This window comes from Aegilops tauschii, chromosome 1 (genome assembly GCF_002575655.3).
Source record: "Aegilops tauschii subsp. strangulata cultivar AL8/78 chromosome 1, Aet v6.0, whole genome shotgun sequence".
Classification (NCBI taxonomy): domain Eukaryota; kingdom Viridiplantae; phylum Streptophyta; class Magnoliopsida; order Poales; family Poaceae; genus Aegilops; species Aegilops tauschii.
The window spans coordinates 222116269-222143834 of NC_053035.3; the positions used below are offsets into that span (position 1 = coordinate 222116269).

The 27566-nt window shown below is 46.9% G+C and overlaps 2 protein-coding genes across 2 annotated transcripts; both read left to right on the forward strand.

The window, feature by feature from the left end:
* Positions 1 to 2690: 2690 nt before the first annotated feature.
* On the forward strand, positions 2691 to 5158 carry LOC109733362 (polyubiquitin). Its single transcript, XM_020292564.4, has 2 exons — positions 2691 to 2951; positions 4076 to 5158. Exons 1-2 carry the CDS (start codon positions 2895 to 2897, stop codon positions 5021 to 5023), a joined length of 1005 nt encoding a protein of 334 aa, XP_020148153.1. The 5' UTR covers positions 2691 to 2894; the 3' UTR covers positions 5024 to 5158.
* A 12034-nt stretch (positions 5159 to 17192) lies between these two features.
* Positions 17193 to 27348, forward strand: LOC109733361 (ubiquitin C-terminal hydrolase 12). The gene is made up of 7 exons (XM_040402024.3): positions 17193 to 17360; positions 19214 to 19292; positions 19624 to 19750; positions 25567 to 25739; positions 26155 to 26317; positions 26554 to 26723; positions 26808 to 27348. The coding sequence occupies exons 4-7, from the start codon at positions 25685 to 25687 to the stop codon at positions 26984 to 26986; spliced, it is 567 nt and encodes a 188-aa protein (XP_040257958.1). The 5' UTR covers positions 17193 to 17360; positions 19214 to 19292; positions 19624 to 19750; positions 25567 to 25684; the 3' UTR covers positions 26987 to 27348.
* The last annotated feature ends 218 nt before the right edge of the window (positions 27349 to 27566 follow it).

Below are 27566 nucleotides of genomic sequence, written 5' to 3' on the forward strand. Positions count from 1 at the left end.
CTGCACATGTTCGGCTCGGTGACGTCCTCGCCTTCTCGATCCAGCAAGAGGGGCGAAGTAGTAGATGAGTTCCGGCAGCACGACGGCGTGGTGACGGTGTTGGTGAAGAACAATCTTCGCAGGGCTTCGCCTAAGCACTACGAAAACTATGACGGAGGATAAACTAGAGGAGACGGGGTTGCCGGCACATGGCTTGGTGTTTCTTGATGTATCTTGGGTGCTAGCCCTACCCCTCTATTTATATGTTGAGCCTTGGGGTCGAAACTTGGAGTAAAAGCCTCCACAAAGTCGGTTTCACCCGAAAGGCAAGAGTCCTTCTCGGACTCCAGGGACAGACGCCAGGGTTCCCGGCGTCTAGACCCAGACGCCAGGGACCCTGGCGTCTGGCCCCTGGACTCCGCAAAACTTCCTTTTTGCGCTTTCCAAAAACCTCGTGGGCTTTCCCCTTTGGCCCAGATAAAGTGTTCTCGTGCCCAAACATTTCGGGAAACATCCGGAACCCCTTCCGATGGATTCCGAAACCTTTCCGGAGATCAAACACTACTATCCACATATCAATCTTTACTTCCGGACCATTCCGGAGTTCCTCGTCATATCCGTGATCTCATCCAAAACTCTGAACAACATTCGGTCACCAACATACATAACTCATAGTACTATATCATCAACGAACGTTAAGCGTGCGGACCCTACGGGTTCGAGACCTATGTAGACATGACCGAGACACCTCTCTTGTCAATAACCAATAGCGGGACCTGGATGCCCATATTGGCTCCTACATATTCTACGAAGATCTTTATCGGTCAGACCGCATAACAACATACGTTGTTCCCTTTGTCATCGGTATGTTACTTGCCCGAGATTCGATCGTCGGTATCTCAATACCTAGTTCAATCTCGTTACCGGCAAGTCTCTTTACTCGTTCCGTAATACATCATCCCGCAACTAACTCATTAGTTGCAATGTTTGCAAGGCTTATAGTGATGTGCATTACCGAGTGAGCCCAGAGATACCTCTCCGACAATCGGAGTGACAAATCCTAATCTCGAAATACGCCAACCCAACAAGTACCTTCGGAGACACCTGTAGAGCACCTTTATAATCACCCAGTTACGTTGTGACGTTTGGTAGCACACAAAGTGTTCCTCCGGTAAACGGGAGTTGCATAATCTCATAGTCATAGGAACATGTATAAGTCATGAAGAAAGCAATAGCAACATACTAAACGATCAAGTGCTAAGCTAACGGAATGGGTCAAGTCAATCACATCATTCTCCTAATGATGTGATCCCGTTAATCACATAACAACTCATGTCTATGGCTAGGAAACATAACCATCTTTGATCAACGAGCTAGTCAAGTAGAGGCATACTAGTGACACTCTGTTTGTCTATGTATTCACACAAGTATTATGTTTCCGGTTAATACAATTCTAGCATGAATATAAACATTTATCATGAAATAAGGAAATAAATAATAACTTTATTATTGCCTCCAGGGCATATTTCCTTCAGGCAAGGCGGCGACGATGTCTCCTCCTTGATGTGGTCGACACGCGGCAAGGAAGGCATCAGGTCGCGGATGCGGAGAGACTGTTCCAAGAAGAGCTTCAGGTGCGCTTGGTACTCCTCGTCCATCGCGGTGGCCTCTGTGACGAGTGACTGCTGCGGCTACTCCTCCTTGTAAGCCGGGGCGGTGGAGGTGAAGGCACCGAAGAACATGGGTGGCGACGCCATGCTCCATATGGAGATCGGGATCCACCCGCTAGCATTGAAAACCTGACGCTCTGGCCGGACTTCTCCATCTTAGCGGAGAGGAGAGGAGTGGCGACGGTGGTGAATGAAAGGATAGGAGTGAGGTGGCAGGGTGCAGAGATGAGATGAGATGAGATGCGTTTTGGCTGACGTCGACGCCCTATTTAAATAGTTGGGGCATGCGAACCGACACCGCTTCACTGAGTCGCTGCGACCGGAGTAGGCTTCTCGGGCACCACGTCCACAACGACACCACTGCCTCGTCCGGTCATGTCGCCCTGACTGGCATCAAGACTGTTGAGTCGCGCCCGATATGGTGCGGTGGACCAACATGAATGTGCGGGGACGGTTCTAGAGCGGGACTCATGACGATGACTTTGGTTGGGGCTGAGTGAGCGGACGCGTACGTGGCATGAGTTAAATATCCCCCGGGTTTGGTGCCATTTTGGGGGGATTCAGACGCGCAGACGCGTCCGTGGACGTTTCTGGCATCATGTTGGATGGCAAAATTGGTTCGAACAACACAGTTCAAACATTCGCGGGAGTTTTGCGGCACAACGTTGTAGATGCCCTTAGAGCATCTTCAACAGTCCCGACTCCGCAAAATAACCACCATTTAGGAGAAGTTCAACAATTTTTTTCCAACAGTTCCTTTAAACCCACACATTTTATAGGATCTCGTAAATTCTTCGAAACTTTCACTCCATCTTCACGAAGATGGCTCTTTCCGTAAAAATGCCAAGTTAGCTAATCGTCATCAAAGTACGCCGCGCCCTGCTGGCACCGCCGCCGACCACCACCTGCAATCGCCGCCGCTCCACCCACCCGCCCACCTGCCGTTGCCGACCACCACCGTCCATCGAAATTCACTGTCGCCGTCGCCGCCACCAGCAAAAACCGCTTTAGGGGAACTTTTTATGGAAACTGAGAAAACCACATATACGTAGTATTTCTTTACAGGAGCTGTTGGAAATGATCTTACGCGTTTATTTTGGGTGAATGGGCCCCTTGCTGGCAGTGAAACCCTTCCATCATTTACGCGTTTAGTGGGAGCGAGAAGACGGCGAAGTAGGGGAGCGCCCGAGACGGCGAGCCGATTCCACTCCTTCAGCACCATCAATCGGGCGCCGGAGCCGAGAGATGAAGCGGCGTGCCACCATGGACCCCCACCAGGAGCAGCCGGCGGAAAGCTACAAGGTTTGCGCTCGTATCCCCGCAACACTCTCTTTGGAGGCATGACCTAGGTTGATCTGCTTGTGAATGTGTCTGTGATTCTTGGTAGAATGTGAATCGCGGAACGCCGGCCCCTTTTGTGGTTTTGTGGTGGGGGGACACGAGGGCGTGATCATTGGTCTCACGGGGTAGTGATTTTCTGATCCGATCGGTTCCAAGAGGATGTTTTTCTGTGTTTGTAGCCCTAGCCTCTAAGCCAATGCTTCCTGTGAAGTAGTAGTTGGTCGCTTTGGAGGCACATCTTGCGAGAATAGACTGGTGCTGGAGTCGATCTGGATTGGGGGCGTGTGTGCTGTGATTTCTATGTGAATTGTTCTTGTGAGGATTTGCACGTTTTTTGTTAGCAAAGCTGGGTTCCTTCTCCTCGAAGGAATCAACCCCAGTAGGATATTTGGAACACAAGGGGAGAAGAAAATCAAGTACTAGGAAAGAGAAGAGGAAATATATCATGTGAAATGCCCCTATGTGTATTTATTTTGAAATTATAAATTCCAACCATCTGGGCTCCATTTCTGCGGGGTCAGGAGAAATTGTGCTTCATATGTACATCGTCTTATGATGCTACAAATGGCAATATACCAGACTGTTATATTGCAGTGTTTGTAGTGAGTAGTGAAAAATAAGTTGTTAGAATTTCTCTAATACCTAATGTTGGTTTCTTTCGGTAATCGGTACTCTAGTTTAATAAATAAATTCTCCAGAATTTGATGGCCCCATAGCCACATGTCTACTTCACTCAGTTTGTGGAACTCTTTTAAGTGTTATCGCTCATTTTCAATCAGCATGTGCAGCAATGCTTACCTTAGGCATCCTGGATTAAGAGTCGCTTAAATAATAACCGAGTGGTACGATGAGAAAGAAAGCAGAAAACAAAGTTCAGATGATCAGTGCTTGAAAACCATACATACAGCGCTGATTGAGGTTTACATGTGGTGTCAATTGCTTGTGTCTTTTTTTTCTGCACGCACTAGTTTGTTTGCTATGATTATTTCCTTTTGTTGCGCACAGATGCATTTCTAACAAGAAGATAGGTTGTTATATTTTAAGAACTTTGTGAATACTTAGTATCTTCACTATTGTATGTCCAGATCCATGTGAAGATGCTGAAAACAGTTGCCATTGATGTGAGCTGCACCGATACAGTTGATCATATTAAAACTAAAGTTAGTGCCATTGAGGGGATTGACAAATGCTTGCAAGAGCTATTCTTTTCTGGTATTCACTTGAAGAATGATGACAAGCTTGCTGATTACAACATCATGACAAACTCTTCTGTTGACCTTTTCGTCACTGATGGGATGCAAATTTCTGTCAAGATTCCCTCGGTTGGGAAGACCATCAATCTCAATGTCAGGAAATCCAACAAGGTGGCTGATGTCAAAGCAGAGATTGAACAAAAAGTGGGAATTCTAATGAACAACCAAATCCTGATGTATGCAGGTCGACAGCTTGAGGACAATCAGCTGTTAAGTCAGTGCGACTTGAGGAATGAGCAGCCACTTCATGTTTTGGTTAGCCCGGTTGACAAGCTGCGTATTTTTGTCAATGTTAGAGGTGAAAGAACTGTTAGTGTAAATGTGAAATGCTGGTATACTGTTGCTGATGTCAAGTTGATGATTGAGACATCGGAGGGTTTACCAGCATCAACACATGTGCTCATGCGAACTCAATCCGGTGTTGAGGTGGTACTTGCAGAAGGTCAAACCCTGCAGGATCAGAGTGTAAAAAACAATGATATTCTCGTGTTGCAGCAGAAAGTCCAGGTCTTCGTCAAGACATGGGAGGGGAAGAGCTTAACAATGTCTCTGCCACTGTCCAACACAACAGAGGAAGTCATGAAGAAGATTGGAGACAGGCTGCCGATGAAGGAAGGCATGTACTATCTGTGCTACAGGGGCCACATTCTGTCTTCTGGAGATACGCTTGAGAAGCATGACGTCCAGAACAACTCCACCATTGATATCCGCCTTCGGAACTCCAGAGTTGTGGAACCAAAGCCAAAGAATGGCAAGGATGCTCCTCGTAACATCATTTAGGCTAAGAGACAGAAGTAGGTTGCGTATTTTGTCAAGGGATAGTATTTAAGTGGAGGTTTCTGACCTCTGGTTGGCCTGTGAATTGTGCTGCCTACTTATATTAGTAATACTTTTGTAGCCCGAGTGGCACGTTTAGCAGTGCTGTTTCGTTTTTGTTTTTTGAACAACTAGCAGTGCTGTTTACTCCCTCCGTATCAAAATATACGTATCAAAATATAAGACATTTCGGTAGGCAAGCCTACAAAAACGTTTTATATTTTGATACAGAGGTAGTAGTTCCCACTGAAGTACTTCCTCTGTAAATTAATATAAGAGCGCTTAGATCACTAAAGTAGTGATCTAAATGCTCTTATGTTAGTTTAGGGAGGGAGTACAAGAGAAAGAAATGTGCAGCTTGGATTCCTGTAGGGAACCACAGCTTCCATGCTGGTGCTTCTCTTTTCACTGCAATTTGCGTGCTTTCTGATACGCGTGTTAGTGGAATAGAAGATTCCAAGCTGCTTTAGTGGGAATCGCTAGAGTTGTAAACTGGCAGTTAAATCGAAGATCAGTTGCTTTTGTTCAGTTGATAAATGAGTCACTGGTATGTACCCCGCCATGTCTAGTGTTCCGCGGTCAGGGTGCTGATCGCTCCCCTCTGATGAATCAATCCTACGGTACTTTCTCCCAATCACTCTTAGCGGAGATTTGGTGGCGCAGCAGGTGTGGAGCACGACGGCATCCTGGACCGGCTGCTCCGCCCTACACCCCGCTACTTGGAGCGCTGGATCAACAACTGCGGACATGGTCAATATGATCAGCCGCTGCGGCACCCACCGCACGAAAAGGCGTCAAAATCCATGATCGCACTCATCAGTTGGCGGATTTGAATGAAGAAGAAGGCCTATGTGTTTAGAGGAAAGCTACCGAACAAGGAGAACATCATCTTCGGACATGTACGTGAGGAGTTGGCATGCGTCTAGCCTTGCTTTCCTCTTTCTTTTTTCGTCTCTCCCCTTTAAACACCTTTATCGCTCTCTCCTGCTAAATGAATGAAACACCAGCAATTGCTGGCTAGTTAAAAAAAAAAGGCTCTTAACGGAGATTGGATCGCCAGTGAAGTATAGCCAACCCTAAACAAGACGGTACGTTACTTAGGGTTGGTCTTTTTTTATCAAAATACTCTTTATTGCAAGGTGATCATCATATTATGTTTTACAAAAGTATCAACAATCTCTAAGGATAGATCTTCCATGCACCCCGCGCACACCTTATTCCCAATAGTTTGACTAAATCATGGGTAGCACAATTAGTCTCTCTAGAAGCACGCTCAAAAATGTAAATAATATGCGGGAAATCACACGCAAGGTGATATATATCATCAAAAACTGTCACTGATGGATCAAAAGAGCGACCTCCATTCTTCATTGTCTCTATCATCTCGATGTTGTCGGAGCTCACCTCTGTGCAGTTACACGCAACTTTAGTTGCCAAATTGAGACCAAACCGTAAGACCGGTGCCTCGGCCATAAGTGCATCACCGCACCAATCGATTTCCCCGTTTCCTGTCGCGACGAATCTGCCATTCGAGTCCCTGATGACAGCGCCATACGAGCCCTTGAGTAAATCAGGGTCAAAAGGCTCATCCACATTTAGCTTCACATAGTTGCTCCTTGGTCTTTCCCAGTCATGTCGCTTGATCGTCATCATTGCATCACTTGCCATAGTATAATTAGCAATCAAAGCTTTGATTGTCATTACTATGAACTTAGGTTCCTAAACCTTTTCATTATACACTAACTTTCTCCTCTTCCATCATAAATACCAGGAACCAGTAGCAATTGCTTCTGTTGAATTTCCCACACCAAGGACCATGTTGGAAATATGCCCTAGAGGCAATAATAAATGGTTATTATTATATTTCTGTGTTCATGATAATAGTCTATTATTCATGCTATAAGTGTATTGTCCGGAAATCGTAATACATGTGTGAATACATAGACCACAACCTGTCCCTAGTAAGCCTCTAGTTGACTAGCTCGTTGATCAACAGATAGTCATGGTTTCCTGACTATGGACATTGGATGTCATTGATAACGGGATCACATCATTAGGAGAATGATGTGATGGACAAGACCCAACTTAAGCATAGCATAAAAGATCGTGTAGTTTCGTTTGCTAGAGCTTTTCCAATGTCAAGTATCTTTTCCTTAGACCATGAGATCGTGCAACTCCCGGATACCGTAGGAGTGCTTTGGGTGTGCCAAACGTCACAACGTAACTGGGTGACTATAAAGGTGCATTACGGGTATCTCCGAAAGTGTCTGTTGGGTTGGCACGGATCGAGACTGGGATTTGTCACTCCGTGTGACGGAGAGGTATCTCTGGGCCCACTCGGTAATGCATCATCATAATGAGCTCAATGTGACTAAGGCGTTAGTCACGGGATCATGCATTGCGGTACGAGTAAAGAGACTTGCCAGTAACGAGATTGAACAAGGTATTGGGATACCGACGATCGAATCTCGGGCAAGTAACATACCGATTGACAAAGGGAATTGCATACGGATTGATTGAATCCTCGACACCGTGGTTCACCCGATGATATCATCGTGGAACATGTGGGAGCCAACATGGGTATCCAGATCCCGCTGTTGGTTATTGACCGGAGAGGCGTCTCGGTCATGTCTGCATGTCTCCCGAACCCGTAGGGTCTACACACTTAAGGTCCGGTGACACTAGGGTTGTAGAGATATATGTATGCGGAAACCCGAAAGTTGTTCGGAGTCCCGGATGAGATCCCGGACGTCACGAGAGGTTCCGAAATGGTCCGGAGGTGAAGAATTATATATAGAAAGTCCTGTTTCGGCCACCGGGAAAGTTTCGGGGGTTATCGGTATTGTACCGGGACCACCGGAAGGGTCCTGGGGGTCCACCGGGTGGGGCCACCTGTCCCGGAGGGCCCCGTGGGCTGAAAGTGGAGGGGAACCAGCCCCTAGTGGGCTGGGGCGCCTCCTTGGGCCTCCCCCCATGCGCCTAGGGTTGGGAACCCTAGGGGGGGGAGTTCCCCCTTGCCTTGGGGGCAAGGCAACCCCTTTCCCCTTGGCCGCCGCCCCCCCTTGGAGATCTCATCTCCTAGGGCTGCGCACCCCCCAGGGGGGCCTATATAAAGGGGGGGAGGGAGGGCAGCATACTACAGCCTTTGGCGCCTCCCTCCTCCCCTGCAACACCTCTCTCTCTCTCGCAGAAGCTCGGCGAAGCCCTGCCGGAGAGCCGCTACATCCACCACCACGCCGTCGTGCTGTTGGATCTCCATCAACCTCTCCTCCCCCCTTGCTGGATCAAGAAGGAGGAGACGTCGCTGCACCGTACGTGTGTTGAACGCGGAGGTGCTGTACGTTTGGCACTCGGTCATCGGTGATTTGGATCACGGCGAGTACGACTCCGTCATCCACGTTCATTGGAACGCTTCCGCTCGCGATCTACAACGGTATGTAGATGCACTCCCTTCCCCTCGTTGCTAGTAGACTCCATAGATGCATCTTGGTGAACGTAGGAAAATTTTAAAATTATGCTACGATTCCCAACAGTGGCATCATGAGCCAGGTCTATGCGTAGTTACTATGCACGAGTAGAACACAAAGCAGTTGTGGGCGTTGAGTTTGCCAATTCTTCTTGCCGCTACTAGTCGTTTCTTGTTTCGGCGGCATTGTAGGACGAAGCGGCCCGGACCGACCTTACACGTACGCTTACGTGAGACAGGTTCCACCGACTGACATGCACTAGTTGCATAAGGTGGCTAGCGGGTGTCTGTCTCTCCTACTTTAGTCGGAACGGATTCGATGAAAAGGGTCCTTATGAAGGGTAAATAGAAATTGGCAAATCGCGTTGTGGTCATACGTAGGTAAGAAACGTTCTTGCTAGAAACCTACAAACCACGTAAAAACTTGCAACAACAATTAGAGGACGTCTAACTTGTTTTTGCAGCAAGTGCTATGTGATGTGAGATGGCCAGAAGATGTGATGAATGATATATGTGATGTATGAGATTGATCATATTCTTGTAATAGGAATCACGACTTGCATGTCGATGATTATGACAACCGGCAGGAGCCATAGGAGTTGTCTTTATTATTTTGCATGACCTGCGTGTCATTGAATAACGCCATGTAAATTACTTTACTTTGTTGCTAAACGCGTTAGCCATAGAAGTAGAAGTAATCGTTGGCGTGACGACTTCATGAAGACACAATGATGGAGATCATGGTGTCATGCCGGTGACAAAGATGATCATGGTGCCCCGAAGATGGAGATCAAAGGAGCATGATGATATTGGCCATATCATGTCACTATTTGATTGCATGTGATGTTTATCATGTTTTTGCATCTTATTTGCTTAGAACGACGGTAGCAAGTAGGATGGTCCCTTATAATAATTTCAAGAAAGTGTTCACCCTAACTGTGCACCGTTGCAAAGGTTCGTCGTTTCGAAGCACCACGTGATGATCGGGTGTGATAGATTCTTACGTTCGAATACAACGGGTGATGACGAGCCTAGCATGTACAGACATGGCCTCGGAACACACGCAATACACTTAGGTTGACTTGACGAGCCTAGCATGTACAGACATGGCCTCGGAACACGGAGGACCGAAAGGTCGAGCATGAGTCGTATAGAAGATACGATCAACATGGAGATGTTCACCAATCTTAACTAGTCCGTCTCACGTGATGATCGGACACGGCCTAGTTGAGCTCGGATCATGTTTCACTTAGATGACTAGAGGGATGTCTGTCTGAGTGGGAGTTCATAAATAATTTGATTAGATGAACTCAATTATCATGAACTTAGTCTAAAATCTTTACACTATGTCTTGTAGATCAAATGGCCAACGTTGTCCTCAATTTCAACGCGTTCCTAGAGAAAACCAAGCTGAAAGATGATGGCAGCAATTATACGGACTGGGTCCGGAACCTGAGGCTCATCCTCATAGTTGCCAAGAAAGATTATGTCTTAGAAGCACCGCTAGGTGAAGCACCAATCCCTGAGAACCAAGACGTTATGAACGCTTGGCAGCAGCGTGCTGATGATTACTCCCTCGTTCAGTGCGGCATGCTTTACAGCTTAGAACCGGGTCTCCAAAAGCGTTTTGAGAAACATGGAGCATATGAGATGTTCGAGGAGCTGAAACTAGTTTTTCAAGCTCATGCCCGGGTCGAGAGATATGAAGTCTCCGACAAGTTCTTCAGCTGTAAAATGGAGGAGAACAGTTCTGTTAGTGAGCACATACTCAGAATGTCTGGGTTGCACAACCGCTTGTCTCAGCTGGGAGTTAATCTCCCGGATGACGCGGTCATTGACAGAATCCTCCAGTTGCTTCCACCAAGCTACAAGAGCTTTGTGATGAACTACAATATGCAGGGGATGGAAAAGACCATTCCCGAGGTATATTCAATGCTAAAATCAGCGGAAGGGGAGATCAGAAAAGAACATCAAGTGTTGATGGTGAATAAAACCACTAAGTTCAAGAAGGGCAAGGGTAAGAAGAACTTCAAGAAGGACGGCAAGGGAGTTGCCGCGCCCGGTAAACCAGTTACCGGGAAGAAGTCAAAGAATGGACCCAAGCCCGAGACTGAGTGCTTTTATTGCAAGGGAAGTGGTCACTGGAAGCGGAACTGCCCCAAATATTTAGCAGACAAGAAGAAGGCCGGCAACACCCAAGGTATATGTGATATACAAGTAATTGATGTGTACCTTACCAGTACTCGTAGTAGCTCCTGGGTATTTGATACCGGTGCGGTTGCTCATATTTGTAACTCAAAACAGGAACTACGGAATAAACGGAGACTGGCAAAGGACGAGGTGACGATGCGCGTCGGGAATGGTTCCAAGGTCGATGTGATCGCCGTCGGCACGCTACCTCTGCATCTACCCACGGGATTAGTTATAAACCTCAATAATTGTTATTTAGTGCCAGCTTTGAGCATGAACATTGTATCTGGATCTCGTTTAATTCGAGATGGCTTCTCATTTAAATCTGAGAATAATGGTTGTTCTATTTATTTGAGAGATATGTTTTATGGTCATGCCCCGCTGGTCAATGGTTTATTTTTGATGAATCTCGAACGTGATGTTACACATGTTCATAGTGTGAATACCAAAAGATGTAAAGTTGATAACGATAGTCCCACATACTTGTGGCACTGCCGCCTTGGTCACATTGGTGTCAAGCGCATGAAGAAGCTCCATGCAGATGGACTTTTGGAGTCTCTTGATTACGAATCATTTGACACGTGCGAACCATGCCTCATGGGTAAGATGACCAAGACTCCGTTCTCCGGAACAATGGAGCGAGCAACCAACTTATTGGAAATCATACATACCGATGTGTGCGGTCCAATGAGTGTTGAGGCTCGCGGAGGATATCGTTATGTTCTCACTCTCACTGATGATTTAAGTAGATATGGGTATGTCTACCTAATGAAACACAAGTCTGAAACCTTTGAAAAGTTCAAGGAATTTCAGAGTGACGTCGAGAATCAACGTGACAGAAAAATAAAATTCTTACGATCAGATCGTGGTGGAGAATATTTAATTCACGAATTTGGTACACACTTAAGGAAATGTGGAATAGTTTCACAACTCACGCCGCCTGGAACACCTCAGAGAAATGGTGTGTCCGAACGTCGTAATCGCACTCTATTGGATATGGTGCGATCTATGATGTCTCTTACCGATTTACCGCTCTCATTTTGGGGTTATGCTTTAGGGACTGCCGCATTCACTTTAAATAGGGCACCGTCTAAATCCGTTGAGACGACACCGTATGAATTATGGTTTGGGAAGAAACCTAAGCTGTCGTTTCTAAAAGTTTGGGGATGCGATGCTTATGTCAAGAAACTTCAACCTGAAAAGCTCGAACCCAAATCGGAAAAATGCGTCTTCATAGGATACCCTAAGGAAACTATTGGGTATACCTTCTACCTCAAATCCGAAGGCAAGATCTTCGTTGCCAAGAACGGGTCGTTTCTGGAGAAGGAGTTTCTCTCGAAAGAATTGAGTGGGAGGAAAGTGGAACTTGATGAGGTGATAGTCACCCCTTCCGAACCGGAAAGTAGCGCAGCGCGGGAAAATGTTCCTGTGGTGCCTACACCGACTGGAGAGGAAGTCAATGATGATGATCATGAAGCTTCGGATCAAGTTGCCACTGAACTTCGTAGGTCCACAAGGACACGTTCCGCACCAGAGTGGTACGGCAACCCTGTCCTGGAAATCATGTTGTTAGACAACGGTAAACCTTCGAACTATGAAGAAGCAATGGCGGGCCCGGATTCCGACAAATGGCTAGAAGCCATGAAATCCGAGATAGAATCCATGTATGAAAACAAAGTATGGACTTTGACTGGCTTGCCCGATGAGCGGCGAGCCATAGAAAACAAATGGATCTTTAAGAAGAAGACGAACGCGGATGGTAATGTGACCATCTACAAAGGTCGACTTGTCGCTAAGGGTTATCGACAAGTTCAAGGGGTTGACTACGATGAGACTTTCTCACCCGTAGCGAAGCTGAAGTCCGTCCGAATCATGTTAGCAATTGCCGCATACTATGATTATGAGATATGGCAGATGGACGTCAAAACGGCATTCCTTAACGGCTTCCTTAAGGAAGAGTTGTATATGATGCAGCCGGAAGGTTTTGTCGATCCTAAGAATGCTAACAAAGTATGCAAGCTCCAGCGCTCAATCTATGGGCTGGTGCAAGCATCTCGGAGTTGGAACATTCGCTTTGATGAGATGATCAAAGCGTTTGGGTTTACACAGACTTATGGGGAAGCCTGTCTTTACAAGAAAGTGAGTGGGAGCTCTGTAGCATTTCTCATATTATATGTGGATGACATATTATTGATGGGAAATGATATAGAATTCTTGGAAAGTATAAAGGCCTATTTGAATAAGTGTTTTTCAATGAAGGACCTTGGAGAAGCTGCTTATATATTAGGCATCAAGATCTATAGAGATAGATCAAGACGCCTCATTGGTCTTTCACAGAGTACATACCTTGACAAGATATTGAAGAAGTTCAGTATGGATCAGTCCAAGAAGGGGTTCTTGCCTGTATTGCAAGGTGTGCAATTGAGCACGGCTCAATGCCCGACCACGGCAGAAGATATAGAAGAGATGAGTGTCATCCCCTATGCCTCGGCCATAGGGTCTATTATGTATGCCATGCTGTGTACCAGACCTGATGTAAACCTTGCCGTAAGTTTGGTAGGAAGGTACCAAAGTAATCCCGGCAAGGAACACTGGACAGCGGTCAAGAATATCCTGAAGTACCTGAAGAGGACTAAGGATATGTTTCTCGTTTATGGAGGTGACGAAGAGCTCGTCGTAAAGGGTTACGTCGACGCTAGCTTCGACACAGATCTGGATGACTCGAAGTCACAGACCGGATACGTGTATATATTGAATAGAGGAGCAGTAAGCTGGTGCAGTTGCAAGCAAAGCGTCCTGGCGGGATCTACATGTGAAGCGGAATACATGGCAGCCTCGGAGGCAGCACAGGAAGCAGTCTGGATGAAGGAGTTCATTACCGACCTAGGGGTGATTCCCAATGCGTCGGGCCCGATGACTCTCTTTTGTGACAACACTGGAGCTATTGCCCTTGCGAAGGAGCCCAGGTTTCACAGGAAGACCAGACATATCAAGCGTCGCTTCAACTCCATTCGTGAAAGTGTTCAAAATGGAGACATAGATATTTGTAAAGTACACACGGACCTGAATGTAGCAGATCCGTTGACTAAACCTCTCCCTAGGGCAAAACATGATCAACACCAGGACGCAATGGGTGTTCGATTCATCACAATGTAACTAGATTATTGACTCTAGTGCAAGTGGGAGACTGTTGGAAATATGCCCTAGAGGCAATAATAAATGGTTATTATTATATTTCTGTGTTCATGATAATAGTCTATTATTCATGCTATAAGTGTATTGTCTGGAAATCGTAATACATGTGTGAATACATAGACCACAACCTGTCCCTAGTAAGCCTCTAGTTGACTAGCTCGTTGATCCATGGTTTCCTGACTATGGACATTGGATGTCATTGATAACGGGATCACATCATTAGGAGAATGATGTGATGGACAAGACCCAACTTAAGCATAGCATAAAAGATCGTGTAGTTTCGTTTGCTAGAGCTTTTCCAATGTCAAGTATCTTTTCCTTAGACCATGAGATCGTGCAACTCCCGGATACCGTAGGAGTGCTTTGGGTGTGCCAAACGTCACAACGTAACTGGGTGACTATAAAGTTGCATTACGGGTATCTCCGAAAGTGTCTGTTGGGTTGGCACGGATCGAGACTGGGATTTGTCACTCCGTGTGACGGAGAGGTATCTCTGGGCCCACTCGGTAATGCATCATCATAATGAGCTCAATGTGACTAAGGCGTTAGTCACGGGATCATGCATTGCGGTACGAGTAAAGAGACTTGCCAGTAACGAGATTGAACAAGGTATTGGGATACCGACGATCGAATCTCGGGCAAGTAACATACCGATTGACAAAGGGAATTGCTACGGATTGATTGAATCCTCGACACCGTGGTTCACCCGATGATATCATTGTGGAACATGTGGGAGCCAACATGGGTATCCAGATCCCGCTGTTGGTTATTGACCGGAGAGGCGTCTCGGTCATGTCTGCATGTCTCCCGAACCCGTAGGGTCTACACACTTAAGGTCCGGTGACGCTAGGGTTGTAGAGATATATATATGCGGAAACCCGAAAGTTGTTCGGAGTCCCGGATGAGATCCCGGACGTCACGAGAGGTTCCGGAATGGTCCGGAGGTGAAGAATTATATATAGAAAGTCCTGTTTCAGCCACCGGGAAAGTTTCGGGGGTTATCGGTATTGTACCGGGACCACCGGAAGGGTCCCGGGGGTCCACCGGGTGGGGCCACCTGTCCCGGAGGGCCCCGTGGGCTGAAAGTGGAGGGGAACCAGCCCCTAGTGGGCTGGGGCGCCTCCTTGGGCCTCCCCCCATGCGCCTAGGGTTGGGAACCCTAGGGGGGGAGTTCCCCCTTGCCTTGGGGGGCAAGGCAACCCCTTTCCCCTTGGCCGCCGCCCCCCCCCCCCCTTGGAGATCTCATCTCCTAGGGCTGCGCACTCCCCAGGGGGGCCTATATAAAGGGGGGGGAGGGAGGGCAGCATACTACAGCCTTTGGCGCCTCCCTCCTCCCCTGCAACACCTCTCTCTCTCTCGCAGAAGCTCGGCGAAGCCCTGCCGGAGAGCCGCTACATCCACCACCACGCCGTCGTGCTGTTGGATCTCCATCAACCTCTCCTCCCCCCTTGCTGGATCAAGAAGGAGGAGACGTCGCTGCACCGTACGTGTGTTGAACGCGGAGGTGCTGTACGTTCGGCACTCGGTCATCGGTGATTTGGATCACGGCGAGTACGACTCCGTCATCCACGTTCATTGGAACGCTTCCGCTCGCGATCTACAACGGTATGTAGATGCACTCCCTTCCCCTCGTTGCTAGTAGACTCCATAGATGCATCTTGGTGAACGTAGGAAAATTTTAAAATTATGCTACGATTCCCAACAGACCACACATTCTTTAGCTGGTTGTAGCAATAAATATTCTAGCACAACTTCTCCCGCATGATACACAACGCATGCTTTATCAATAGCAAAGTCCAAATCCAGTAACCATCATACCTCTTTAGCTTTTGGACAAGTGAATAACAGGTGCTTGGTATCCTCCGTTCCTATACCGCATGTAGGACATTGCCCACTGACTATTTATGTCTGGTAGCCAAAGTCAACCGATATGGTAGCGATTCTAACAAAATTAGTCTAAGGAAAATTTTAATCTTGGCAGGACAGCTTAAGCTCCAGATCGTCCCCCATATTGGTGAATTTCACGTGTTTGATTGTTTCGCCCATACATGAGTCCTAGTTTTCCGTTTCAAACCCCTTGGTAAGGAGATTAACCAAACAAGGCCTTGGTGGGCTACCCGGGGTTGATCCGGCCCGTGGATTCTCCACCTAGTAGAGATTTAGGCCTGGGGGATCCCGTTCAAACAAATGAGGCATGTTAATCGCTATTAAAAAAATATTGTTAGGGTTTCTCGTGCCGCCGCCGCCGCCGTTATCTGAGAAATTTAGGTCCCCTTGCCTCCGGCTGCCATCTTGGCGCTGAGAGATGGGGGGACCTCGTATCTTCAAGACCTCTATGTTCTTCGCCATCGTCTAGTGATCATTATAGTTTTGTGATAATAAATTTCCTCTCGTTCTTTTGGCGGTGCCATGAGATTACAGAGTTTTCTGTCCTCACATACTCAATTATTTAGATATGATGTTTATGTTGTTGTGTCAAGCCTTTTTGTTGGTTTGATTCTTTGTGGAGGTGAAATCTTTCATCTACACCCTGGTAAAGATATAGTGATTCGACGGGCTGCACTTTTAGGGATCATCCCCGGCCCAAGTACGTTCATCGATCAAGACTTTCCATCTTTTTGGACGGACGACTCAAGTCGCTTTCAAAAATCATTATTGGTAATGCGGGTGAAAGAGTGACAACATTGTTACTCCAGTCCAATTACAACCTCTTTACCGAAGTCCTTGGAGTATCTCTTCAAGCAGAGATTGACGCCGTGAAGAAAGTGTTTTTAAGAGATTTCATTATAATTCTTAGTTATAAGAGTTACTTTATATTTTTTTGGATCTTAGGTCTAAATCAGTATACCTGTAATTGTTATGACTATGGCCCTGTTTGGTTCATAAGTTCTAAGACTTTTTTTTAGTCCCAACTTATAAGTCCCAAGCCCCTAAAAAGTCCCTACCTGTTTGGTTCTAGGACTTATAAGTCCCTATAAGACCATATTACAACTATAAGTCCCTATAAGACTCTCTTTCATAAGTCTCAAATGCCCACTTTAAGTCCCTATAAGTCCCTCCTGTTTGGTTTAGATGGGACTTATAGGGACTTTTTTAAGTCCCTAAACCAATAAGTCCCTGAAAACAAACACCCTCTATGAATAAAGTTACATGTGTGTTTAAAAAAATAAGGCATGCTAATCAGTTTCTCAAACAAAAAAGAGGCATGTTAATCTAAAAAATAAATAAATAAATAATGAGGCATGTTTCCACCCCGATCGCCACATACGTGAACGCGTAGGATCCGAGTCCCCCACCCCACCCCCGGCGATCTCTCCCTTCGGCCACTTGCTGCCCTACCGTCTCCGTCTCCCCCTCCGCCTCCTCTCCCTCTCCCTCCGGACGCCCGTCAGAAGGCAGTGTCCTCCTCCCCCGCCCCTCCCCTCTGGCGTTTGTTCCCGCCTGCGGCAGGTGTGTCTCTGCTTACATCTGGTACCTGATTCTTTAGTGCCATGGCCAAGTGCTGGAACAAAATTTTGTTGGTTGCGTTATGTGGTAATAGAGGTGGATTTGTTCAATTCTTCAGCATGGTCCGCCACGAAATATTTATGGCGTATGTACTGGTGTATACCTCGCCTCTTCATTAGGGAAGTTTTGCTTGTTTCGTATGATGCATTAGGAGGAGCGATTATAGAGCATGCTAGCAAAAGAGGAAGGAGCCATTCCATGATTTACCCGCCTCTATTGTTTGACGTTTACATGGATCTTGATTACGTTTGTTGTAGACTGAAAAGAAACATAAAATACTCTTTGCATGGAAACTTTTGATTCTACGTTAGAGCTGAACTGCGATATATGGTTTACGGTAGCACACTAATCCTTACTTGTAGTGACTAAAATATATATGTTGTGCATTCAATCGATATCATATACTTCCTCCGTTTCTAAATATAAGTTCATTTAGAGATTTTAATACGGACTACATATGGATGTATACAGACATATTTTAGAGTGTAGATTCACTCATTTTGCTCTGTGTGTAGTCCATATTGGAATCTCGAAAAGGTCTTATATTTAGGAACGGAGGGAGTATACACCTTTTGTCGTCAGAAGTAGATGTGTCGGGTAAACAACATTGTTGTGCACCATGGATCATCTGTGATAGCAGTGATACAACACGTCTCCTAGGCAAAAATACTTGTTGTCCTATAGCCGACAGGGACAATCGAGCCTTATATTTGTCACTTTGATTAGGCAAAATTGCTTAAATCAGCCAGGATGAAAGGAGCTCCTTTTTCGTATTTGTATTTTGTTGAGGGATAGACAATTGTTGTGCGACAAAATCAATACATGTATTGAGGATTAAGTAGCCAGGTTCTTCCTACTAGTTGTCGACAACCATAGGTTTAGGGCATTCTAACAAATATGGTAGCGTTGTGCCATGTCCTGGCCCTCTAGGCATGTATTTGCTCAAGTCTGATTACTGTTTCTTGATCAGACGGTGTCATCTTTTGTCCAGATAATATCCAAGTTGTTTACTATAGATATCGAAGAAAAGAAGCACTGACGACGCAAGCCCCTCTCCCCGCTTCTCCCCATGTTAACCCTAGAGTTCTTTTTCCCCCTAAGTTTACCTTGTCTTGTGCTGTAGTCGAGAAATTTGAGCAGGAGGTTTCTGTGGTATTTGTTCATGAGAAATTTAATATTTCTAATGCCATGCAACTATGTTGTTTTTCTCTGATATTCACTTGGCATTGATAATCTGAACATGATTAGCACTGCCTTTTAAGCTTATTTATGTTCCCTGCTCTGCACTATGTTACGATGCTTAGTACTCCCTCCGTAAACTAATATAAGAGCATTTAGAATACTAAAGTAGTGATCTAAACACTCTTATATTAGTTTACAGAGGGAGTAGTTAGTAATACTTGCAGAGGAAAAGTGAAGAGGAAAGGCAGAGTCATGGGCAACTCCTTCACCACACGTTCAGCATGTATGTGTATATGCATGCAATTCATAGAAGTTCTTGTCAATTTGTAGTTGTAATGCAGATTATGCCTTCTATATGCAAAACCGCAAAGGAAAGGCGATTTTTTGTTCAACAGAATTGTTGCAGTCTTAGAATTCTAGGCCTGAGGCAGTGACAATTATGTTCCCTAATTGTGGAGCTAGTGAAATACCAGTCTTGTCATGAATACTGAACTCTTTTTTTCTGAAAAAACAAGCAAGTAGATAAATTAAAAGTTATTTGTCATAAATAATTTTGTTCAAGAACATTTTTCTGAAAAGTGAAAAGAAAGACGGGGCTCTTTTATTCATCTCAGCAAAGAGCAAGAGCTGACCATTCATCTCAAGGAGGAGAGGACACAACATGGGCGCCCAAAGGGGAGGGATTTGACGAAGGTAATCCAGACAGAAGAGTCGCATTTTGCCAATTTTTTCCTGGAAGGGGCCTTATTAGGGAGCAACATGTAATCACCGCCAAAACTAGCACTACACACAGTATGCTGATTTTTATTCAGATGATTACAAAACATAGTGCTATTTCTTCATGTACATAGAGAACCTTTCTGCTTCTTAAAGTTTTCTGTAGGGTGATATTCTAGTAATTTGCTAAAAAGGAGTAATGTAGCCTGCTTGTGCAACTGCAACATGCAACTGAATTTGCTCATGGCACAAACTTCTTTCTTTTTTCTGTCCTGTAATTTGTTTGTTGCTCTTGTGCAAATTTCAGCTCCTGCACCGCTGGGAAAGACACATGACCCATGCTTCAAATGGAAGATTCATGACTTCTCGGTTCTGCTTGAGAGGGGAGCTATACCAACTAACTCTGCCCTTTTTCATTCCTTTGGGCATAAGTGGTATGCATTATTAAAGTGCCATATGTTTAATTTATGTAATGCATAGCAACCACTTATTTATTTCCCTCAAAAAAATATTACTCCCTCCGTTCCATAATACTTGTCACGGTTTTAGTTCAAATTTGAACTAAAACCGCGACGAGTATTATGGAACAGAGGGAGTATTTGGAAGCAGCGGAATGAGTGCGTCTTCGAGAATGCGCGCCCCTCGGTTCACACACTTGTAGATAGGATTAAGGCCGAAGCCAAATGTTGGGCACAAGCCGGCGCATTGGGCCTCAGGGTAGTCCTTCCCACTGACTGGGATGTTCACTGATAGGGTGCTAACCCATGTAACCCCTGTTAGATGTGTATAGTTCCTTTCTGTACATCCCCATTGTATAAGGTGCTTTTCTGCACTTTACCTCACATGTATATGTTTTGGCCTTTGGCCCCTCAGTAAAGACAGTTGTTGTTTATCCAACATGGTATCAGATGTTAGGTTCCCCTCTCTCCCGCACGTTGCAACTCCGTGCTAGCCCCTCTCCCGATCCGTCGCCTCCTGCCTCAAGCCGCCGGCGGTCCCGGCGAGCAGCTCCGTCCAGCCCTCACCGTCGCGGATCCGGACCCGCCCCTCCAGCCCGGTCACAGCCGCCTCTTCCCGGTCAGCCGCACCTGCTCTGGCTCCTCCTCCCGGATCTGGCTTCTCCGGCCCGCTCGCTGCCAGGCTCGCCGGGAACCGGTCTCCAGCGGCCGGATCCGGCCGTTCCTGACTTGCTGGACCACGCCGGGCTGCCGAAGCCCTGCCTCAAGCCGCCACACCACCCCTGCCGCTCCCGTCGTTACTCTGGTTCGAGTGAGGGCGGGGGCGCTCGCTTGCCCGGGCCGTTGACCCGTGGCCCTGCTGCGTGGCTGCCTCCCTCGAAGCGCCTTGGATCCGGCCCGTGCTTGGCTGCCTCTCTCACTCCGCCTGGCTGCGGGCGCTCAGGCTCTCTGGCTGGGGCTCGGGCTGTTTGCCCTGTGACGTTGACCTTGTAAAAAAAGACAGAGAGCTTGCCATGTCTTCCGGATATGTGGCTGTTCCTAGGTGCACGGTGATCTTCGATGGCACCAACTTTGCTGAGTTTGTGGGCTTCATGCGCATCCACATGTGCGGTCTTCTCCTGTGGGGCGTTTCTCTCTGGCGAGGTCCCCTGTCCGCCATGCCCTGTTGCTCCTGTGGCTCCTATCCCGCCGGTCCCGCCTGTTCTTGCTGCTGAAGCTTCTCAGGCTGATCGGGATGCAGCCAAGGCCCTTGATGCTGCTGCGGTGGATGCTTATGATCAGCAGGTATCCGCTTACTCAGATGCTCTTTCTGTTTACCGGAATGATCTGTCTGCTTACACTCAGTGGTGCAACGATGATGCTCGAGCGGCTGCTATTCTCACCGCGAGTGTCTTGCCTCAGTTTGCGTCTGAGTTCATGGGTCTCGGTACTGTTGCTGCGATGTGGGCCTATCTTTGTCAGCGATATCAGCCATCTGGTGATGCTCTCTACCTATCTGTGGTGCGTCAGGAGCATGCTCTTCAGCAGGGTGACTCTTCTATTGATGAGTTCTACTCACAGAGCTCTGCCATCTGGCGTCAGCTTGACTCTCTCAGTACTGTGGTTTGTGGTACTTGCCGCTGTTGCCAGACTGTGCGGTCAGACTTGGAGTTTCATCGTCTCCACGAGTTCCTATCTCGCCTTCGTCCAGAGTTTGAGCCTCGGCGTGCTCATCTGCTTGCTCGTGGTCGTGTTCCTATTTCGGAGGTGCTTGCAGAGTTTCGTGCTGAGGAGACACGCCTCCGGTCTGCTGGTCTGCTTATCGTTCTCACTGTTCTTGCTGCTCGAGCTCCTGTGTCTTCTACTCACCTCACCGCTCCACCGCTCCTGCCCACACCTCCAGGGGGGCGGCTCACCCTCCTTCACGGGAGGGTCGGTCGCGCTCGCACACCTTCTGTGGCTACTGCAACAGGCCAGGTCACCCAGAGTCAGATTGTCACAAGAAGCAGAGAGACCTGAAGCGCTCTTCTTCTAGTGGGACTCGTGTGTCTTCCTCGCCTTCGTCGCTCACCGACCAGGATATTGTGCGGCTCAAGCGCATGTTGGCCTCATCTGGTTCTTCCTCGACGGGTTCTGTTGCCGCTGTGACAGCCACCACCACTCCGCCCCAGCTGGACCCTACTCAGACAGGTACATCCTCGTGGGTTCTGGATTCTGGAGCTTCTTTTCATATGTCTTCTGATTCTTCTGCTTTATCTTCTCTTCGACCTCTTGATTTTCCTCTTAATGTTCTCACTGCCGATGGCACACCTCTTCCTGTTGCTAGTCGTGGTATCCTTTCCACTCCGTCTTTCTCGGTTCCTAGTGTTTCTCATGTTCCTCGTCTTACCATGAATCTCTTTTCCGCTGTCCAACTTACTGATTCTGGCTGTCGTGTCATTCTTGATGCCGACTCTTGTTCTGTTCAGGATCATCGCACTCAGGCTCTGGTTGGCGCTGGCCCTCGGCGCCGTGAGTCTGAGGGCCTTTGGGAGGTTGAATGGCTTTGTGTTCCTTCCGCTGCTACCACATCCGCCAGCTCACATGCTCTTGCTGCCTCCTCTTCCGCGTCCTTCCAGCAGTGGCATCATCGACTTGGTCACATCTGTGGCTCTCGCTTGTCCTCATTAGTACACCAAGGCGTCTTAGGGTCTGTCTCTGGTGATGTTTCGTTGCATTGTGATGGTTGTAGGCTTGGCAAACAGATCCAGTTACCTTATCCTACCAGTGAGTCTGTATCTCAACGTCCTTTTGACTTAGTTCATTCTGATGTATGGGGTCTTGCTCCTTTTGACTCCAAAGGGGGTCACCGCTACTATGTTCTGTTTGTTGATGATTTCTCTCGCTACACTTGGCTTTATTGCATGAAATCTCGCAGCAAGGTTCTCCCCATATACAAGCACTTTGCTGCCATGGTTCTCACTCAATTTTCCACGCCTGTCCGTGTCTTCCGCACTGACTCAGCTGGAGAGTATATCTCTCACATGTTGCGTGGTTTTCTTGCGGAGCAGGGTACTCTTGCCCAATTCTCTTGCCCTGGTGCCCATGCTCAGAATGGCGTTGCTGAACGCAAACATCGCCATTTGCTTGAGACGGCTCGGGCGATGATGATCGCCGCCTCTCTTCCACCTCATTTTTGGGCTGAGGCTGTTTCCGCATCCACACACCTCATCAACATTCAGCCATCGGCTGCCTTGAAGGGCGGTATTCCTATGGAGCGTCTCTCTGGTCGCTCTCCTGACTACTCCGCTCTTCGTATGTTTGGATGCGTGTGCTATGTTCTTCTTGCTCCGCGAGAACGAACCAAGTTGACTGCTCAGTCAGTTGAGTGTGTTTTCCTTGGCTACAGTGATGAGCACAAGGGCTATCGCTGTTGGGACTCTGCTGGTCGCCGACTGCGCATTTCGCGTGATGTGACTTTTGATGAGTCTCGTTCTTACTATCCGCGTCCCTCCTCCTCGAGCTTTTCCGTGGAAGATATTTCCTTACTTCTCCTTCCCGACACATCTCCCTCTGTGCCTCCTGTTCTATCCTCTCCCCCGATGAGTCTCCCTACACCACCAGTACCACCATCCCCTCCGTCGTCATCTCCCTCCCCACCTTCATCTCCAGTCTTTCGCCCTCACTCCCCTTTTCCTCACTACTACACTCGTCGTCCTCGTGCTATGGATGATCCCACTGATGTGCCCTCTACTTCAGGTGCTCCACCTCTCACGCCTACACCGGTTCATAACCTTCGTGTTAGGCCTTGTCCCCCACCTGATCGCTATTCTCCTGACCGGTATGGTCTCTCTGCCATTGTTGAACCCACCACCTATCGGGCTGCCATGACTCAGCCTGAATGGCAGCTTGCGATTGCCGAGGAGCTTGCGGCACTTGAGCGCAATGGCACGTGGGATCTGGTTTCTCCTCCTTCTGGTGTTCGTCCCATCACTTGCAAGTGGGTCTACAAGATTAAGACTCGCTCCGATGGTTCTCTTGAGCGTTACAAAGCTCGTCTTGTGGCCCGTGGTTTCCAGCAGGAGCAGGGACGTGATTATGATGAGACATTTGCTCCTGTGGCTCACATGACCACTGTCCGCACTCTCCTTGCTGTGGCTTTTGTTCGCAATTGGTCTATCTCTCAATTTGATGTCCAGAACGCCTTTCTCAATGGAGAGTTGCGTGAGGAGGTTTATATGCAGCCACCACCGGGGTACTATGCTCCTGATGGCATGGTCTGTGGACTTCGCCGCTCTCTCTATGGTCTTAAACAGGCCCCTCGTGCCTGGTTTGAGCGCTTTGCCTCTGTGGTGACTGCCGCTGGTTTCTTGCCCAGTGATCATGATCCCGCGCTGTTTGTTCCACGTCTCCTCGTGGTCGGACTCTTCTCCTTCTCTATGTTGATGACATGATCATCACTGGTGACGACTCTGACTATATTGCCTTTATTAAGGCTCGCCTTCGCGACCAGTTCCTTATGACTGATCTTGGTCCACTTTGCTATTTTCTTGGGATTGAGATCTCCTCGACCTCTGATGGCTTCTACATATCCCAAGAAAAGTATATTCAGGATCTTCTTGCTCGCGCTGCTCTCGGTGATGAGCGCACTGTTGTGACTCCTATGGAGCTCAACATTCAGCTTCGTGCCTCTGATGGTGACCCTCTTCCTAATCCCACTCGCTATCGTCACCTCGTTGGCAGCCTTGTCCACCTTGTTGTTACACGTTCTGACATTTCCTATCCTGTCCACATCCTGAGTCAGTTCGTTTCAGCCCCCACATTTGTCCACTATAGTCACCTCCTCCGTGTTCTACGATATCTTCGTGGCACGCTCTCTCAGCGCCTCTTCTTTCCCCGCTCCAGCTCTCTTGAGCTCCAGGCCTACTCTGATGCTACCTGGGCTAGTGATCCCTCTGATCGACGCTCGCTGTCTGCTTACTCTGTCTTCCTTGGTGGCTCTCTTATTGCCTGGAAGACAAAGAAACAGACTGCAGTTTCACGCTCGAGTACAGAGGATGAGTTGCGAGCCATGGCTATGTTGACGGCTGAGGTGATCTGGTTACGGTGGTTACTTGAGGATTTTGGTGTGTCTGCTACTACCTCGACTCCGTTACTGTCAGACAGTACCGGTGCTATCAGTATTGCGCGTGACCCGGTGAAGCATGAGCTCACCAAGCACATAGGTGTGGATGCCCACTTTGTGCGTGCTGCTGTGCAGGATCAGACTCTCGCTCTTAACTATGTGCCCTCTGAGTTACAGTTGGCGGACTTCTTCACGAAGGCACAAACTCGAGCGCAGCATAGCTTTCTTCTCTCCAAACTCAGTGTTGTTGATCCACCATGAGTTTGAGGGGGGGGGGGGGTGTTAGATGTGTATAGTTCCTTTCTGTACATCCCCATTGTGTAAGGGGCTTTTCTGCACTTTACCTCACATGTATATGTTCCCCCACCTCCTAGGAGGACTGTATCTTCTCATCTTTTTAATGAAATGGAACGCAAAGAGTCCTTTGCGTTTTCTTGAAAAAAAAAGTATTTGTTTCTTTTGGGTGGATAATTTGTTATCCGTGTACAGTTATTTAGTGGATTAGTCAAAAAATAAACTGATTCAACTAAGTCAATTTTTTCCCGAATGTTAATGGAGTCAAATTAGCAAGTAGCAGCCACAAACTCATTAGGGAACTGTCGGAAGCTGAAGCTTCATAGGTTGCATGAAGTGGAATAGTTATGTTTTTTCTTACCTCAGTTATGACTTCTTGACTGACATGGTTTTTGCTCCTCAATTCATTTACTAGGTTTCTGCGAGTCACTCCATCACATACAAAATCCTTCGCTGTAGCTCCATATGTTGCTCTTTCTCTTGGCCTGAGCGTAGGAAGTTTGGACTTGGAGCCAGATTACACTGTAGAGGCAATGTTCGTGTTAGCAATATATAATCATTCAAATGGGTTGAATTATGGATCTGAAGGTAGGTGTTGTATATTGGCTTTTCACACACATGCATCCATCCTATTACACCTGAGATATAAGTCCCTAAATTTTGATTTGCATTGGACATGATAGATAAATTCCATTTAATTCTATGTCTATAAATCTCAAAATTAAGCAGGTATATTTCATGGAACATAACTGGTTTTATCGTTTTGGGAATTAAGTTTGCATACTGTAATTGCAATATCTGCAGCTTTAATCATTCTTTTCTCTAATCTTCAAACATTTACCTACATGCAGCTAGCTACATGTTCCATATCAACAATACAAACTCAATGTTAGAACACTTAATTCCTCTTAAAGAACTACTGAAATCACCAGGTTTTCTGGCTGGTGATTGCTGTGTCTTTGGTGTGGAGATATTAAAAGTTGATGTCTTCCCTCATGAAAAGGAGGCTGTTGTGGTTCAGAAGAAGGCTCCCACGGTTCAGAACCTCTTCATCCAGAAGAACGGATTCGTCACAAGGAACTGCACTTGACCATGAGCAATTTTCTGGAATTGAATCTGAAGCACTTTGTCCGCTCCGCCATGTTTGAAATTGACGGACATAAATGGTATACCAAGTTACATCACTAATTTCGTGGTTTGTCTTAGCATTAAACCAATCAAATTACTGACACATTCCAGTGTGTTAAACCTATCAAATTACTGACATATGCTTTCTGGGAACTCAATTATATTTTGTCACCACTGGACATGCTTGTCAATATATTCACCTTTTCTGGTAAACCTGGAGTGTTTTTCCCCTCATGTGTAGAACTTGATGGATATTTAACCTGTTTAATGTCAGGTACCTTGGCATCTATCCTCGTGGTGACCCGTACAGCACGAGTTACCTCTCCTTGTACTTATGCATGGATGCTTCGGACAAGCTCCCTCCTGAATCTGGAAAGCTGGTTGAGTTGAGTTTATCCATCATGGACCAAAAGCATGGGCAACATTACACCAGAAAATCTCCAGGTTCGGCTCTTACCTTAGCTGCTACCAATGTGAAGTGACTGATATGTCCTATTTGAAGATGATCTTACCTAGTTTTGGTTGCAGCTCTTGTGGTGTTTGCGGGCGAATGTCGCTGGGGATGGTCCAACTTCATTCCACTCAGCATATTCAGGGATCCATCCAGTGGCTACCTTGTACGGTCGTGCTGCATTGTCAAGGCAGAGATAACTATCGTTGGTTCATCCAGTGGTGGCGAGGTCTTAGCTGATGGCCAGATGAATTGACAATGTCCTTTGCATCTAGATCCTGCTGTATAGTATCAGGCTATCGCCTATGTGCAATACTTATCTACGATAGTATTGTGGTAGCAGTACTAAGAGCTTGCGATGCATTCTCATGGTAGTAATGATGAACATATATAGCACTGGGAATTGAGGAATTGATAGGTATGTCTAGGGTACTGTGAGGTTTCGACGTACCTCCATATGCGTGGATACTTCAAGTTTACCAGACATCCTCATACTTGTATTATTATCTCTGCTTGGTACATGTAGCTCTGCATGTAGGTTTTAGTAGTAGAACATATCCGTCAACACATTTGTACATTCACCAGCATCTATTGTTATGTACCGAGGGAGTATTTTCTATTTTGAGTAGAAAACATGTGATGTTTTTAAGTAGAAGAACTTCCATAAGCTATGCATGAATGGTGCTAGTAAATCAATACGGCGTTTTATGCTTTTCTTTTCCCTTCTCGTTTCTCTTTATTTATTTTCCCCTTTCTATATTCTTACATTTTCATATTCTTTTCCATTTTTCTTTTTCTGTTCTCCTGCATTTTGTTTTCTTAAATATGTTTGTTCT